We start from the raw sequence: 17,909 nt of genomic DNA, 5'->3' as shown, positions 1-17,909 counted from the left end.
TACAAAATATTTTTAACAGAACAAAACTATCAAATAAAGACTATAAATAATAAAAATCAAAAAATTGTTCATAATTAAAAAATACATAAATAATTAAAACTAAAAATAATAAAAAAAAGAAAAAGAAAATCAAAAAATTGTTCATAATTAAAAAATACATAAATAATTAAAACTAAAAATAATAAAAAAAAGAAAAATTTAATTAAAACTATAAGTAATATTTTTTTATAATTTAAAAATAATACATATATTATAAAAATTATAATTAATAAAAATTAAATAAACTTTTTTAACTTAAAAAAAAAAACAAAGAAAGAAACACATTTTATAAATATATTGAATAAAAATTTTGTTTATTAAATGAAATTTATTAAATTATATCAACTGAGATCACTTAAAATTAATATTTGGCTTAATATTTTAAAATATTATTTATATTTTTTATATAAAAAGAATGTAAACTTATAAAGGAAAAAAGGATGGCACTGTTATTAAAATTAAAAAAGGAATGTTAGCTTCTTTTATGTGTTTTTTGTTAAATATAAAAAACAACTAATATCTTTGGTAAAATAATATTTTAATTAAAATTGGCTGTGGAAAAAAAATTCAATGATAACTTAATAAATATATTTAAAAATTAGTATAATACAATATTATTATTGGTTTTTGATTTTCAAATATTAAGTACACAGCTTTCCATCCAAAAATCTACACTAAAATTTCAGTTAAGTAGTAATGGTATATAGTGAAGGGGTATTATTATACGATTTTCTTACGATATATCCAAAAACAAGATCAAATATTAATCATACAATAGCAGCCACAATTATAGATGATGATGATGGTTAATATATAAGTAAAAGGATCGAATGGTTTGTTTGTTTTATGGAAATAGGGAGCCTGAATTTTCCAATTTTTCTCTATTTTGGAGACGGTTGAATTTCAACTTACCTTTCATTCATTATATCCCCATATTCAGGCTTACCCTTTTGCCGTATATATCACCACATTTGGTTTATTAAAAGTGAACAGAAAAATCAATCAAATCATTACTCTAATAATACCACATTATATGCACAAAAACAATGGACAAAAACTACTTGGTTTGTAAGTTTTTTTTTTTGTTTTGTCAAAACTAAACAAAAACTAATAGAAATAAATAAATAAAAAACACAATTTTCAAATGAAGACAAATTTTATTTACATTAAAAAAAATTATATAATAAAATTAAGTATAATGAAAAGTCAAAAAATAAACATGCATATATTCTTACTTTTTTTTTGTTATAGGAAAAAATTATGTTGTATGATTAAAAGTAATATTTCAAATTAAAACTAAAAATTAAACGAACAAAACTAAAACTACAAGACTACATATTTCTAAATAAAGTAGATATTTATATTGTATTTTAATAAGTACTTAGCTAAAAAAATAATTTCTAAAAAATATATATATGTAAATTAAAACAAAAGGTTTATGAATTAAAAAAAGGAAATAATAATAAAAATAATAAAATGAAGATATAAGATCAAGGAAGAGTATAGAAAGTGAAAGAATTTAATATTATAATATGAAGTTAAGAGTTCAAGGATCTAAAGACGATAAACTAACATGGTTGCCACTGGTGCTAAGAATAATTACCAAAATTTTAAGAAAATTTTAACAAAAATCTATCAAATTTTGTTGTTTTTGTCAAAATATTATTTCTTTAGAAAATTTTGTCAAAATTTTATTTCTATATGAAATTTGGTAAAAATTTTATTTCTATAGAAAATTTTGCCAAAATTTTGTTTCTTAGAAAATTTTCTCAAAATTTTATTTCTATAGAAAATTTTGTCAAAATTTTATTTCTATAGAAAATTTTGCCAAAATTTTATTTCAATAGAAAATTTTGTCAAAAATTTTATTTCAATAGAAAATTTTGTCAAAAATTTTATTTCTATAGAAAATTTTGCCGAAATTTTATTTCTATACAAAATTTTTTCAATCTTTTATTTATATAGAAAATTTTCTTTCCAAATTTTATTTCTATAAAAGTATTTGTCAAAATTTTATTTCTACAGAAAATTTTGTCAAAATTTGATATCTATAGAAAATTTTCTAAAAACTTTATTTATATAGAAAATTTTCTCAAAATTTTATTTTTATAGAAAATTTTATCAAAATTTTATTTCTATAGAAAATTTTGTCAAAATTTTATTTCTATAGAAAATTTTGTCAAAATTTTATTTCTATAGAAAATTTTGTCTAAATTTTATTGCTACAGAAAATTTTGTCAAAATTTTATTTCTAAATGAAATTTGGTAAAAATTGTATTTCTATAGAAAATTTGGCCAAAATTTTGTTTCTTAGAAAATTTTCTCAAAGTTTTATTTCTATAGAATTTTTTTTCAAAATTTTATTTCTATAGAAAATTTTGTCAAAATTGTATTTCTATAAAAATTGTTGTCAAAATGTTATTTCTATAAAATTTTGTCAACATTTTATTTCTATAGAAAATTTTGTCAAAATTATATTTCTATAGAAAATTTTGTCACAATTTTATTTCTATAAAAATATTTGTCAAAATTTTATTTCTACAGAAAATTTTGTCAAAATTTGATATCTATAGAAAATTTTCTAAAAATTTTATTTATATAGAAAATTTTCTCAAAATTTTATTTCTATAGGAAATTTCGTAAAAATTGTATTTCTATAGGAAATTGTTGTCAAAATGTTATTTGTATAAAAATTTTGTCAACATTTTATTTCTATAGAAAATTTTTTCAACATTTTATTTCTATAGAAAATTTTGTCAAAATTATATTTCCATGAAAAAAATAGTCAAAATTTTATTTCTATAGAAAATTTTGTCAAAATTTTATTTCTATAGAAAATTTTGTCAAAATTTTATTTCTATGAAAATATTTGCCAAAATTTTATTTCTATAGAAAATTTTGTCAAAATTTGATTTCTATAGAAAACTTTTGGCAAAACTTTGTTTCTATAGAAAATTTTCTGAAATTTTATTTCTTACAAAATTTTGTCAAAATTTTATTTCTGTAGCAAATTTTGCCTAAATTTTATTTCTATAGAAAATTTTGTCAAAATTTTATTTCTATAGAAAATTTTCTCAAAATTTTATTTCTATAGGAAATTTGGTAAAAATTGTATTTATATAGAAAATTTTGTCAAAATGTTATTTCTATAGAAAATTTTGTCAAAATTTTATTTCTATAGAAAATTTTGTCAATTTTATTTCTATAGAAAATATTGTCAAAATTTTATTTCTATAGAAAATTTTGTCAAAATTTTATTTCTATAGAAAATTTTGTCAAAATTTTATTTCTATCGAAAATTTTGTCAACATTTTATTTCTATAAAAGCATTTGTCAAAATTTTATTTCTATAAAAGTATTTGTCAAAATTTTATTTTTATAGAAAATTTTGTCAAGATTTTATTTCTATAGAACATTTTCTCAAAATTTTATTTCTATAGAAAAATTTACCAAAATTGTATTTCTATGGAAAATTTGTCAAAATTTAATTTCTATAGAAAATTTTTGGCAAAATTGTATTTCTATAGAAAATTTTGTCAAAATTTTATTTCTATAGAAAATTTTGTCAAAATTTTATTTCTATAGAAAATTTTGTCAAAATTTTATTTCTATAGAAAATTTTGTCAAAATTTTATTTCTATAGAAAATTTTGTCAAAATTTTATTTCTATAGAAAACTTTGTCAAAATTTTATTTCTATAGAAAATTTTGTCAAAATTTTATTTCTATAGAAAATTTTGTCAAAATTTTATTTCTATAGAAAATTTTGTCAAAATTTTATTTCTATAGAAAATTTTGTCAAAATTTTATTTCTATAGAAAATTTTGTCAAAATTTTATTTCTATAGAAAATTTTGTCAAAATTTTATTTCTATAGAAAATTTTGTCAAAATTTTATTTCTATAGAAAATTTTGTCAAAATTTTATTTCTATAGAAAATTTTGTCAAAATTTTATTTCTATAAAAATATTTGGCAAAATTTCATTTCTATAGAAAATTGTTGTGAAAATTTTATTTCTATGGAAAATTGTTGTCAAAATTTTATTTCTATAGAAAATGTTTTCAAAATTTTATTTCTATAGAAAATTTTATTTCTATAGAAAATTTTATCAAAATTTTATTTTTATAGAAACTTTTTTCTATAAAAGATTTTGCTAAAATTTTATTTCTATAGAAGATTTTGTTAAACTTTGTTTTCTATAGGAAATTTGGTAGAATTCTACAAATTTTGGCAACCGTGTAAGCTAATCGAATAAGGGCCTATGGCTAAATCACCTTGGAAAATTCGAATAAGGATAAAATAAATGTCTAAATCATACTATAAAATTTCGAAAAAAATCACCTTCACATTTGCTCGGTGATTTATACTGTGAAGTTTTTAGTTTTCTTTTATATAAATGTTGTAGGGTGATTTAAAGAATTACTTTATCCCAATTCAAATTTATAAATTTCATATCGTCCTATGATAGACGAAAAACTATTTTCTTACGAAATTCAAAGTTTATTCACTCAAACAATTGCTAATTGTTTTGAATAAATTTCAATCATATCTCAGGATTAACTGTAGGCACCTTTTTTGAACTTCAGGTTTTGTCGTCACCTTATAGAAAACCAAATACGAATTCAATACTATTGTTTTCATGTTTAGTTACTTAACAATTTTTTAATGATTTTTCCTATAGTCCCTTATCCGATTTCAAATATTATATAATCGTAAAAATATTGAAATTTTTCTTCGGAGCATTTTTTAAAAAAATAACATTAAATGACACATGTATATTTGAATATATCCATTATATAACCCTTTCTTAATGTCTTATATTTTATTAATTAAAATCATTATTTATATTTACTAATAATACTTCTGTTAAATGTCCCTTGTTAAATTATACTTTAATTTGTACAATAATGTAACGATTAAGAATAAAAAAAATTGAATTTGAATGTATCAAAATTTAATACGCCTTGGCAGTAGAAAAACACTCAATGAATATTATAGAAAAAGTCTTTAGAAACAGCAAAAAACTGTACTAACATTTTAATACAAAAAATTTTAATTTTTTTCGAAAGTTTCTTTTTTAATGGTAAACAAAAATTTGTCGATAAACAATTGAGTCCATACTCAGAAAGATATTTCACGAAAATTTTTCCAATTAAAATCTTAATTGAGTTTTAAAAAAATTCAATTGAAAATTTAATTAATTCAACAATTGTTTTTAATTGAAACAAAAATCAATCATAAAAACTAATAGTATCAATTAATTTTTTAATTTGATTAATCAATTTTTTAATTGACTTTCAATTAATTTTTTAATTTATACTACAAAAAAAGAAAATTTCATTCAAAGTGAGCCAACGAACATTTATCATTGACTCTATGAATATTATAGAAAAAGTCTTTAGAAACAGCAAAAATTATTTTGAAAACTGTACTAAAATTTTAGTACAAAAAATTTTAATTTTTTCGAAAGTTTTTTTTTTTTGTTTTAATGAAAGACAAAATTTTTTCGATAAACAATTGAATCCATACACAGAAAGATATTTCACGAAAATTTTTCCAATTAAAGTATTAATTGAGTTTTAAAATATATATTGTTTTTAATTGAAACAAAAATCAATCACAAAAACTAATAGTATCAATTAATTTTTTAATTTGATTAATCAATTTTTTAATTGACTTTCAATTAATTTTTTAATTGATACTACAAACAAAGAAAATTTCTTTCAAATTGAGCCAACGAACATTTAGCAACGAAACATTTTCATTAACACCCATGTTCGCAAATCCACTTCCAGGTGAATGTGAATAAATTCCACGATATTGGTGTCCTACAATCCACTTTCACCGGAATTTTCGTGAAATCAATTCACTTGCAAAAGTTTTGGTGAAAGTTGAATTATGTCCAAGATGGATGTATTTTCGGTAAAAAAAAAGTAATCGCGTAAAAAAATTTGAAATGTTTTATATTTAATACATGAGTTTTATTAAAAATGTGTCATTTTTAATTTAAAAAAAAAAATAATAAATTGAAATAAGTCTATTGATTCCACTTATTTTGATTTCCGCCTTAGTGATTTTTTTGGGTGATTTGTGCAACCAGAAAATTTCAAAAAAGAACGTGGACACCTAATTTTCACGTCCGTGGATTTGACTTGAATAGTTGAAGTGGAATTAAAGTGGATATCCGAACATGGGTGTAAGACAACGAAAATATTCGTTAATACTACGAAACGTTTCGTTGATTAACAAATGATTCGTTATAATAACGAAAATGTTTGTTATCTCAATGAATTTTGTTTCATTGGCTCAATTTTAATGTCACATTTTGTTAATATAACGAAACTTTTACTACCAGTGTTCAATTTTTGTGATTGAAGACATTTCAATTAAAAAATAATTGGATCATTTAATTTCGTGATTGAAGACAAAAAATATATTTTTTTTGTGTGTAATTAAAACATTCACTCAGAGAAAAAAAGGACTGTTAAAAGCAGCAGTCGCTGTCTGCTGTTATATTTTTTATAATTCATGGTAACATTTTTAGGTTTTAAAATTTTGCCCAAAACATTTTCAAGAACAAATATAAACCATGTTTAAATGTAATCGAGTTTACAAAAAAATAACCGATGATGTTTGCTATTTCAACAAACAATGACTTCTTTGCCTTTTCAGCAGAATGTTTTGCTGTTTTAGCGTATATATCTAAGCGCATATTAAATCAAGACATCAAAAACTCACACGATTAATGAAAAGGAACATCAAAAACTAATATAAAAAAATATTGAAAAAAAAATAAAATGAAAATTGCATGAACAAAAGAGCAGAGGATAGAATAGGAAAATGAGAAACTACACACGTGAAAGTAAAAGCAAAAATAAAAATGTTTTAAATAATGTATTATGTATATACAAATTCTAATAAAGACAACAACTAAAGTGTTATTTCAAGAAAGGAAAAATTCAAAATTATACGGGAAAAAATCTAAACAAAGTCACTAAAATAAATTTTATGAAACTCATTAAATATAAAACACAAAAAATATATATATTTTTCAAAAGAATTACATTAAGTACAAAAGTAAATACAATTTCAAACTAAAATGTGAAACGAATACATTTTATATAAAATTTTAGGTATTGGAACACAAATGAAATTAAATACAAACAAAGAGGACATGATTTTATAATAACAAAAAAAAAAATCACAAACAAATCCAAATATAAGACATGTTTTATACAAAGAAAAGAATTTTATGATTACGAGACATTATTAATTAGAACATATTTAATACTAAAAAAATTTTAAAAATAATAATAAATTTTAAAATAACATAATTTAAGTTCAAATGGGATAGCAACTAAAATCTACAATCTTAAAAGGAAATTGAGTATATAAAATTCCAATAGACCATATACACAAAATTTTCTTAAAATAAAAACCAAATAATATAATTGAAATATAACTCATGTAAATTCGTTAGATATTAAGGGATTTTGTTTCGTTTATCATATTGGGTGGATATCATCTTCATCATCACTTTCTAAGAATAGCTAACCATTTATCATACATAAACAAAAAAATATATATATAATTTTATGATTAATATAAGAGCATAAGGGTTCTAATACATAGTAGTAGTAGTAAGTAATACAATGCTGTTGTAATTGATTTTTTTTGTAAGAAATTACAAAATTCAATAATTACATATATTGTTTTTTGTTTTCAATAAAATAATGTTATAGCTCTAACTAAAGATACAGCTTTCTATTATTTTTTATTTTCATTTATATTTTTTCGCATATACAAAACCCAAGCTTATTAAAACATAAAAATGAACAAGAAAAAAATTACGAAAATAATGCAAATTTCAATGCTACTTAGTAGTATGTGAATATATGTATATTTAAAGAAATATAGTGTGGAGATAATATGTTATTGTTTTATGTTTTATATTTTCGATGCATTTTTTTTCTTTATAACATAAATGGAAATTTTTTTCAAATGATTCTATGATGCTTATTACTACATAAAGATTTTATTTTTTCAGTTTGGCTTTGAGGGGTGTTGTGTAGTGAAAATGTTTTAATGATGTTTTATTTTCTTGTTTTTTTTTTTTTTTGGGATAAATGTCTTTTTATAATCCTATCCATATGTTGTTGTTGTTTTATTTCGATTTTTTTATACAATGCCTCTCGTATGCCGGGAATTTGATGTGTATTTTTTTTTTCATTTAATTATTATCATTATGAGTATCTTAGAACAAAATTATAATGGACCTTAAGTGGTTGATAATGAAAATTATTATGTAAAGAAATAAATGGCAAGTTTATGTTTTTATTTAAAATCGTTTTTTTTTTTATTTAATATTTTTTTGTTATCCAATGTTAGAAATAATTTGGGAAATTACCAAAACATTTGTTTTACAGAAAAAATCAGGGAAATTGAAATTTTATACTTTGTGATTAGTTCTACACTCATAGAAAAGTCTGCTAAAAACAGCAGTCGATATCTGCTGTTATATTTTTGTACTTCAGGGCCTAATAAACAACAATTTATAAAATATTTAGGTTATACATTTTTCCCCAAAGCATAGTTAAGAACCAAAAGTAGTTTTTGGTATATTTTTGCCCTGTAATATACTTACAAGCTCCTAAATACGATCAGCAAACATTTTGTTTGCTATTATGCTTCAATTCTATAAATATTCAGATTTTTTGGTGAAATACTATAGATATTCATAAAATATTGTTTTAATTATGTTAGAATAGCTCCTAAGTTGACATTTTTATTTGTTTCAGCCAAAATAAAACATGTTTTAGTGTAATCGAACTTAAAAAATAGCAGAAAAATAGCAAACTAGAAAACATTTTCAGGTCATATTGGGTATATAACATCGCAGTATCCCGATCAGAGAATGAATTTTTGATTAATTGGAGGCTAAATTTAAGACGAGATGATTCGACATATTCGGCGGAGACTGAAATCAGCGGCGCGACACGGCGGCTTCATTCTCTGATCCCTATATTAAAATATGGTCCAGGAAGAAAGTTTGACACTCAATTTGGTCAAATATTTGCCTAGTGTGACCATACCCTTAGACAAATTTTTCATTGGTATTAAGATCGCGCTAAAATGGCAATTTTTTCGCGTTTACTTTTTTATTTAATAATTCATTTTAAAGAAAATAAACATTTTTATTTGTTTCATTGGATCATTCCTCATTAAAGGTGGGTATTAAGTTCGAGTTTAGTCGCCGCTAAAATCGCGAACTTTTCACGATTACTTTTCTCTAATAATCCATTGTGAAAATGTACTTTTGGATAGTCCCCATCAATACATGTTAAAATTTTCATCAAATACGTATAATTTTAAACTTTTTTTTACAGATTTATTTTTGGTTTTAGCGGCTAAACTGGAACTTAGTTCTCACCTTAAGCTGGGTATTAAGTTCGAGTTTAGCCGCCGCTAAAATCGCCAACTTTTCACGATTACTTTTCTCTAATAATCCATTTAAATATTATAAACTTTGTGAAAAATTACTTTTGGATATTCCCCATCAAGTTTTACTAAATTTGACATCAAAGAGGTATAATTTTAACATATATTGTTTTTACTTGATGTATTTTCGATTTTAGCGGCTAAACTCGAACTTAATACCCACCTTTAATTTATAATAACATTTCCAACAAAATATATACCTTATATTCTGCTCTTGGAGATTTATTTTTGATTTTAACGGCTAAACTCGAACCTTTAGCTCAAATTTATTTATTATATTTTTCATTTTAAAAATCTTCAAAAAACAAAACTCTCTTCTGGCAACACTGCTTTGTGATATTAGCCATTGATGCCTTTTCCATTGGAATCGTGTCTATTCTGGTGCACACATGTATTGCTTTCGCGTGGTGTCACACTTAAGAGGTGTTCTGGACTACACTTCATACCGTCACAGATCTGTGTGCAGCTGGCATATCCATTTGTAATCCGCCTTGCAGACTATAAGTTTAACCGGACGACAGTGGTCGTGTCGAACATATACCATATATTGGCCACATTAGGGCTGTTTTCTTTTTGCACTGGATGCAACATTTGTATGGTATTGATTGTATTGATACATTAAAAATGCATGATTTCACTTATATTCTGTGATTGTTTTTAAACAGCTGATGACAGTGTTGCATATTTTTGGAGATGTCCTGGATAAACGAGTACTCTGTTTTCTTTTAGTCCTTAACGGCTTAGCATATCCAGTGCTAAAAGAAAAGAGCCCTATTATAAGTTAAGTCCGAAGGCATAATCGATACTGCTGCATGTTTATGGGATCGATAACAATTTTACCGATTATTTAGTCATCAACGAATTGTCGTATCGATTGGACACACTGTAAGATACTTTACAAACACAGACATTGCGTCCGGAAAAACTTATAGTCTGTAAGACACATAACACTAATAAATAACAGATTCTGAAACTTTAATGTGTTTTTTTTATATATATTTTACACATTTTATTGAAAAAAAAATCACTTGCATATGGCACGAAATATGTTTTTAGAAAAAGCATCTAAAATTTGAATAAACATTTCTTTTGACTGGTGTATAGGGATTTTTAGGGATTGTTTTACTTTTTAATCCACTCTACTGCAGTGCTGCCGCTAGTGAAAAATTGAGTGAAGTAGATTTTGGGAAAAAGTGGAGTAGATTGAATAAAATTGAAGTAGCATACATTTTTGAAAACAAAATAGAATTCATTTTATTATACCTTCCACCATAGGATAACTTTGTCATTCCGTTTGTAACACATCGAAATATTGCTGTAAGACCCTATAAAGTATATATATTCTGGGTCGTGGTGCAGTTCTGAGTCGATCTGATGTCCGTCCGTCTGTTGAAATCCCGCTAACTTCCGAACGGAAGAAGCTATCGACTTGAAACTTGGCACAAGTAGTTGTTAATGATGTAGGTCGGATGATATTACAAATGGGCCATATCGGTCCACTTTTACGTATAGCCCCCATATAAACGGACCCTCAAATTTGGCTTGCGGGGACTCTAAGATAAGCAAATTTCATCCGATCCAGCTGAAATTTGGTACATGGTTTCAGCATATGATCTCTAACAACCATGCAAAAATTGGTCCAAATCGGTTTATAATTATATATAGCCCCCATATAAACTGATTCCCCGAATTTGGCTTGCGGAACCTCTAAGAGAACCAAATTTCATCCGATCCGGCTGAAATTTGGTACATGGTGTAAGTATATGGTCTCTAACAACGATGCAAAAATTAGTCCACATCGGTTAATAATGATTAAAACCGCTATGTTCATCGTAATTAAAAGAAAATTTTAAAATTTGAAGCAGAACAAAAAGTGAAGCAGATTTTTAGAAGAAGGAGTGACGAAGTAAATTTTGTGAAAATGAAGCAAAATACTTCGATTGAAGTAGTAGCGGCAGCACTGCTCTACTGTAATTTTACCGACAAAATTGAGTTCCGAAAAAAGAGTTCTCCCGTGTGAGTGAGGACAACTAACTTTCTGAGAGGTGTGAAAAATGTGTGGTGTAAAGAGCGGTTAGACCCAGAATAGGTATGAATAATTTTTTAAATATCCTTAAAATGAAATGTTTTGAAGCCGAAATTGTTCTGCGTCCACCATAATAATTATTCCTTTCTAACATTTAATTCAATCATTGTTTTAAAATTGATTGACATTGAGAATAATTATGATAGGTTAGGTTAAAAAATTGAGAGAAAAAAATATATATTTATGAAAGACGTTTAATAACCATATTCAAAACAATTTACTGACAGTTTATCCTAGGATTTTGTATGGTAGAAGTGGGTTTAAAGTTTACGTTATTTTTGTATATAGGGGCTACTCTTTATCTCAAATAAAGATGGACTCGTTCTAAGGATAATACTAAAACAGAATAGTATATCTCTTTGTGATCTACTAATACCATAGACCAAGAAATAATGTATAGGCGTCTCAAGTCCAAGATATTTGAAAAAAAAATCCATTGGATTATTTCAAACATATGTCTACCAACAAACAAAGGCCATAACCAATTCAGCAAAACTAATCTTCAAGTATAAAATTTCCTGTTTCCTCATAGACATTCATAAGAGTTCATTAGCATGTCATTTACTTTTATTTTACTTACCATACTAACGAACGCTTGTGAATGTACAAGGAGACATAAATCATAGCTCACCACATAACCCACAAGACAATGATTTTTTCCCCTGATTTTCTCCAACACAAAACAGGACGAACAAATGTTTTTTTTGTTTAATATTTTTAATTTGTTTTTATTATTTCGAGAATTCAATTGAAAAAAAAAAATAATTATTTCTTTGGTATTTTCATGGAGATTTCTTTAAAATCATTTGTTGGAAAAAAAATCGCATACAATTATCAATTCAAAGGAAAAGCAAAACGAAAAACAATTAGAAAATTAATAATTAATAAAACAAAAATATGTATGCTCTTTGATTTTTACAAAATGTGAATGTTGTTGATATATAAAATATGAAAATCAATGTAGCTTTGGAAAAGAAAATAATTTTAAAATATATTTTGTAAATTATATATCTATGTAAATTTGGGGGGTACTATGTAGGTAATTTCAATTTCGAACTTCGAAACAATAATGATTTTTCATTATTAAATTAAACGCAATCACAATCGGTGGTTTAGAAGATTTTTTTGCTTTAATGTTTTTATTGTGTGTGTTTTTTTGCAATAATTTCATGATGTTTTTATGTTTAAATATTTTGGTTGTTTAAATATTAGTTAAAAATTATGTTTTTATGATTTGTTTTTTGTTTTGTTTTTTTTTTTTTAATTCAATAGGGCCTTAAAAAATTAATTGAATTCAGGGTTTGGTTTTCTTAATTTTTATTAATTTAGTTTTGATGTTTTATAGGGAAAATAATTCAGCTTTCCCGCTAACATGCTTAGTTTTTTTAATTTTATTTTCATTGTTTAAATAACTAATTTGTTTTCTGTGTTTTGTTAATCATTGTCTTTTTTCGTTTGTTTTGCTTTTTTCATATATACCATATATTACTTCATAATTATTCTTTATACATAAAACAATTCGAGTTTCTTATGTTTTCTTTTTTTTTATAGGAAATAGTTTTTCATGTTTGTGGGTTCAATTTGTTTTTGTTTTTTTTTTTTTATATATTAATAATGAAAATTAAAATCTAAAATGCTTAGGCATTATCTTATATTCTAGAGAAAAGAAAAAACTAAATATAAAATGGGAGATAATAATTTACAAATTATTTGCTCTTTTTCTATTACTTTTCATTTCATAGAGTGTTTTAATAAAAAAAGGAGCAGAAACAATACAGTAGAGATGTAATAATAGTACAAAGGGGGAGGGCAAGAAATAGAAAAAACTTCAACAATTATTTTTTCTGAATAACCTCAAATTAGTACAGATGCGGCCTCTGCGCCATATCACTGGGTCTCAACATCTTTGTTTGAGGATGTATTTATGGGGATTGCGTTTTTATTTTTTTTTTCGAAGAGTATTTGCAGGAAGAAAAATGTTTACAATACATGGCCGTGTTGTGTTTTTTTTTTGTTTTTGTTTGGGGTGGTGTATTGAAAATAGGAAGTATTAGAGTTAGCGGTGCCATTTAGATGGTTAGTCGATTGGTTTTACCAGTTCTCTATGTAGCTGCTTCTTAAACATACATTCCCATACCATACACTGAACTCCAATCTACACCTTGAAAACTGGACATATCGACATTTGCTAAGGCATAACTTTGATATGGATTTGTGGCCGCATTCAAGGGATTCGATGCCACCAAAGCTGCTTGTTGAGCAGCAGCGGCAGCCAGGGGATTTGTTACTGTTGTAGCTCCATGACCGGCATTGGCTGAAGGATTACCAGCAGCAGCAGCATGTAGGGCAACATTATGTGCCTGTGTGGCTGCTGCTACAGCAGCTGAATTTGTGGCAGCCGAATGTTGTTGAGCAGCGGCAGCAGCTGCATTTTGTTGTTGCTGGTGTTGATGAGCGGCTACGGCTTGTTGTTGCTGATGGTGGTGTTGTTGTTGAGCCTGGGCCAGAGCATTAGCGGCGGCTGCTGTGGCGGGTATGGGATAAGGTGAATAGCTGTAACCAAAAAAAAATGAAAATAAAAGTCAAACATTTAATAAAAGGAAAAAAAAAACAAGTATATACGGCCGTAAGTTCGGCCAGGCCGAATCTTATGTGCCCTCCACCATGGATTGCGTAGAAACTTCTACGAAAGACTGTCATTCACAATCTAATTACTTGAGTTGTGGTAACACCGATGGCAAGGTATCATAAAACTTCTTAACATCGTTTTCTAAATTGTGAGTTAGTCCATACGTGGTATATATTAGACAAAAAAGTTATATGAACGATATGGACTTTTGCACGGTACGTAGAGAGCCAGAATTGTCGCTTATATGGGGGCTATATACAATTATGAACTGGATATGGACCAATTTTTGTGTGAATGGGGATCGATTTATCTGAGGGCTATATATAACTATAGACCGATATGGACTTAGTTAGGCACGGTTGTTAACGACCATATACTAGCACAATGTACCGAATTTCAACTGACTCGGATGAAATTTGCTCCTCCAAGAGGCTCCAAAACCAAATCTCGGGATCGGTTTTTATGGGGGCTATATATAATTATGGACCGATGTGGACCAAATTTTATATGGTTGTTAGAGACCATATACTAACACCATGTACCAAATTTCAGCTGGATCGGATGAAATTTGCTTCTCTTAGAGGCTCTGGAGGTCAAATCTGGGGATCGATTTAAATGGGGGCTATATATAATTATGGACCGATGTGGACCAAATTTTACATGGTTGTTAGAGACCATATACTAACACCATGTACCAAATTTCAGCTGGATCGGATGAAATTTGCTTCTCTTAGAGGCTCTGGAGGTCAAATCTGGAGATCGCTTTATATAAGTATGGACCGATGTGGACCAATTTTTGCATGGTTGTTAGAGACCATATACTAACACCATATACGAAATTTCAGCCGGATCGGCAATAACAACTAGTTGTGCCAAGTTTCAAGTCGATAGCTTGTTTCGTTCGGAAGTTAGCGTGATTTCAACAGACGAACGGACGGACGAACATTCTTAGATCGACTCAGAATTTCATCACGACCCAGAATATATATACTTTATGGGGTCTTAGAGCAATATTTCGATGTGTTACAAACGGAATGACAAAGTTAATATAAGCCCCATCCTATGATGGAGGTTATAAAAACGTAAATTTCTTATTTCCAGAGAGAAAACTTATCCATCATGGATACACTTCTTCTTCTTCATTTTATTTACACTTACCGCACACTGTGTAATGCTGCTTGAGGATATGTCGATAATAATTTGCCAAAATTACTTTGATTTGCAGCAACAGCTGCAGCTGCATTTTGTACTTGGAAGGGATTTTGTGATATTAAGGCAGCCTGTTGTGCAGCCGCTGCCGATGCTGCTGCACCTGAAGCAGCATGTAACTGTAACTGGGCTGGTGAGGGTAAAATAGCAAATTGATTCATGGCCTGAACGCCAGCTGCTGTACGTGCTGTTAATAATTGACCCGGTGCCGTTGGTATCGGTACACCCAATGTACCCAACATAATACGTTTCTGTAAGAGCTGAGCGGCCGGTGTAACAGCTTCTTTGGGTTGAGCCTTTTTACATTCGACCTTCTTATTTTTAATGGTATGGAAATGTATTTCACACACACGATCCACAACATCCTCATTTTCAAAGGTGACAAAACCAAAACCACGATGACGTTTAGTTTGTTGATCCATTAACATGACGGTTTCCTCGACGGTGCCAAATTGATTGAAATAGGCTTTCACCTCATCGGCTGAGGTATCCTGAGAGACACCACCAACGAAAATCTTTTTAGTTTTATTCGATTGACGTGGCCTATTTTTGGGTGTGGCATGTTTGGGATCAATTTTTTTACCATCCAAAGTGTGTATGGGAACCTTAAGAACTTTATCCACGCTGCAGGGTTCTTGGAATGTTATAAAGCCAAAACCACGACTACGCTGTTAATTTTAATAATTAGGGGGGAAAAAGACAAAAACAAAATATTAATATACAAAATTTTTGAAATATTTAAAAAGAGAAAATTTTAAACAATAATAGATTACATGATCTACAAACTCATTTTTTTCTTTTTAAGAAATTTAAATATACCAAAACTAAATTCATACTAGAAATATCTGTTCAAGATAAATCTAAATTCCAAAATATATTTATATAAATTTACTGCCTAAAAGAGTTAACAACCAAAGAACATTTTAAAAAAGGACAATAAAGTAGACAATAGTGAAAATAAAAACCAATGGTAATTAATTTTTTTTTTTTAATAAATAGGTTTTGCTTTTAAGTTTTTTTTTCGAGAAAAAAAAAAACAAAACCCATTTACTTTTTATACCAAAAAAAAATAATGTAATACATGATTTACTTTGGTAAGTGAAGGAAAATTTTGACCTGTAATTTTTGGAAAGTGTTTTTCTGTTTTGCTTCTTAGACTACCAAGCAGCAGCTGTTTGTTTTTTAAGGATGTTTCAAATTACTTGAGAATCAATTAAAAAAGGAGCAACAATTATGTATCCTATAGTTTTACTATTCATAATACCTTTTGTTATGAGACAAATTTATTCAAACTACACAAAATTTGTTAAGATTTTGTTCACTTTTATTGTTTTTAGGCTAGGCTTTTGGACCAAATTCTTTTTTTTTATCATTCGTTTTGATAATAAGACTACCAAAGTTTCATATAGAAAAAAAAACACCTACATGTCAAAGCATTAGAAATACTCTCTAGTTAATAAGATAAGGTTATTTACAATATTTTGTGTAAATATTTTCAAGATTTCCTTCGATAGACAATAATAATTACAACGCATGGACAAGCACTGTTATACAAAGAATAAAAAAACTGAATTTCTAAAGGGACATTAAATTCCTATTATATAATCCTCTTGCAGAACAGTGTATTAGCTATAGACTTAACAAAGTTAATTTCTGATTTCTGTTTTCTCAATATAAAAAATTTATAAAATATTTTCTTCAACATTATCATCAGTTCTAAAAACCAAATATGAAAAAAAAAACAAAATTAAAAAATAAAAAATAAAATAAATAAAACACACAAAAAATATACATATATGTATGGATATGGATCTAAGAAAATCGACTAATATGCTTTCAAGATATATGTTTATAAGATCATCAACTAATAATAAGACATATTTAAAAGTTACTTTCAACAATAGATAATAATATCCTCATTTATAATGAGAATTTCAACAATGGTGTAACAATAGTGTAAAATTGTTTCGTTTCATTTTCGTTTGGCACACATTTGTTATTTACACAAATTAATTTTCAAAGTTTAACATAAAATCAATACATCGGGAAGGATTAGTTAGAGATTGATCTAGGAAAAAGAAACAATAACATATACTTGTCTTATATAATTTGTTGTGTATCAAATTTATATTTTATTAATGTAATTGGAGGGAAAATCTATATATATAGAGAATTTGTTTGTTGTAGAGCTTGTTTGTGTTTTACATTTTTTTTTTTTTTGAAGAACGCAACTAGTTTGTTGGCTTTACTTTTTTTGTTTGTACAATATTTGGCATATAACTTACTTTTATTATTAAGTAATCTATTATTAATATTATTACGATTATATGGGAACTATATGTAAAATATACTTAAGGGTCGGGGGGTTAATCATTTAACTAAAAATCTATTTTTCTATTTTTTTCTTATTTTGTTTTTTTTTTTTTCTGAATACTTATCCCCAAAACAG

At 26.2% G+C, this 17,909-nt stretch overlaps 2 protein-coding genes across 3 annotated transcripts in view; one reads left to right on the top strand and one right to left on the bottom strand.

Moving 5' to 3' along the window:
* ymp (yellow-emperor) overlaps positions 1-17,909 on the top strand; it is a 93,952-nt gene that overhangs the window by 58,657 nt on the left and 17,386 nt on the right. The window lies entirely within an intron of this gene.
* msi (RNA-binding protein musashi) overlaps positions 12,923-17,909 on the bottom strand; it is a 612,288-nt gene continuing 607,301 nt past the window's right edge. For both annotated transcript variants that reach the window (XM_075290465.1, XM_075290466.1), the window contains 2 exons: positions 15,410-16,128; positions 12,923-14,175 (listed from right to left, as the gene is read on the bottom strand). In XM_075290465.1, the coding sequence (XP_075146580.1) occupies positions 13,740-14,175; positions 15,410-16,128 (1,155 nt within the window). In that variant the 3' untranslated portion in view covers positions 12,923-13,739. The remainder of the gene's footprint in view (positions 14,176-15,409; positions 16,129-17,909) is intronic.

This window comes from Haematobia irritans, chromosome 1 (assembly GCF_050003625.1).
Source record: "Haematobia irritans isolate KBUSLIRL chromosome 1, ASM5000362v1, whole genome shotgun sequence".
Classification (NCBI taxonomy): Eukaryota; Metazoa; Arthropoda; class Insecta; order Diptera; family Muscidae; genus Haematobia; species Haematobia irritans.
The sequence above is the reverse complement of the archived record's forward strand: the minus strand, read 5'-3'. Positions and strand labels throughout refer to the sequence as shown.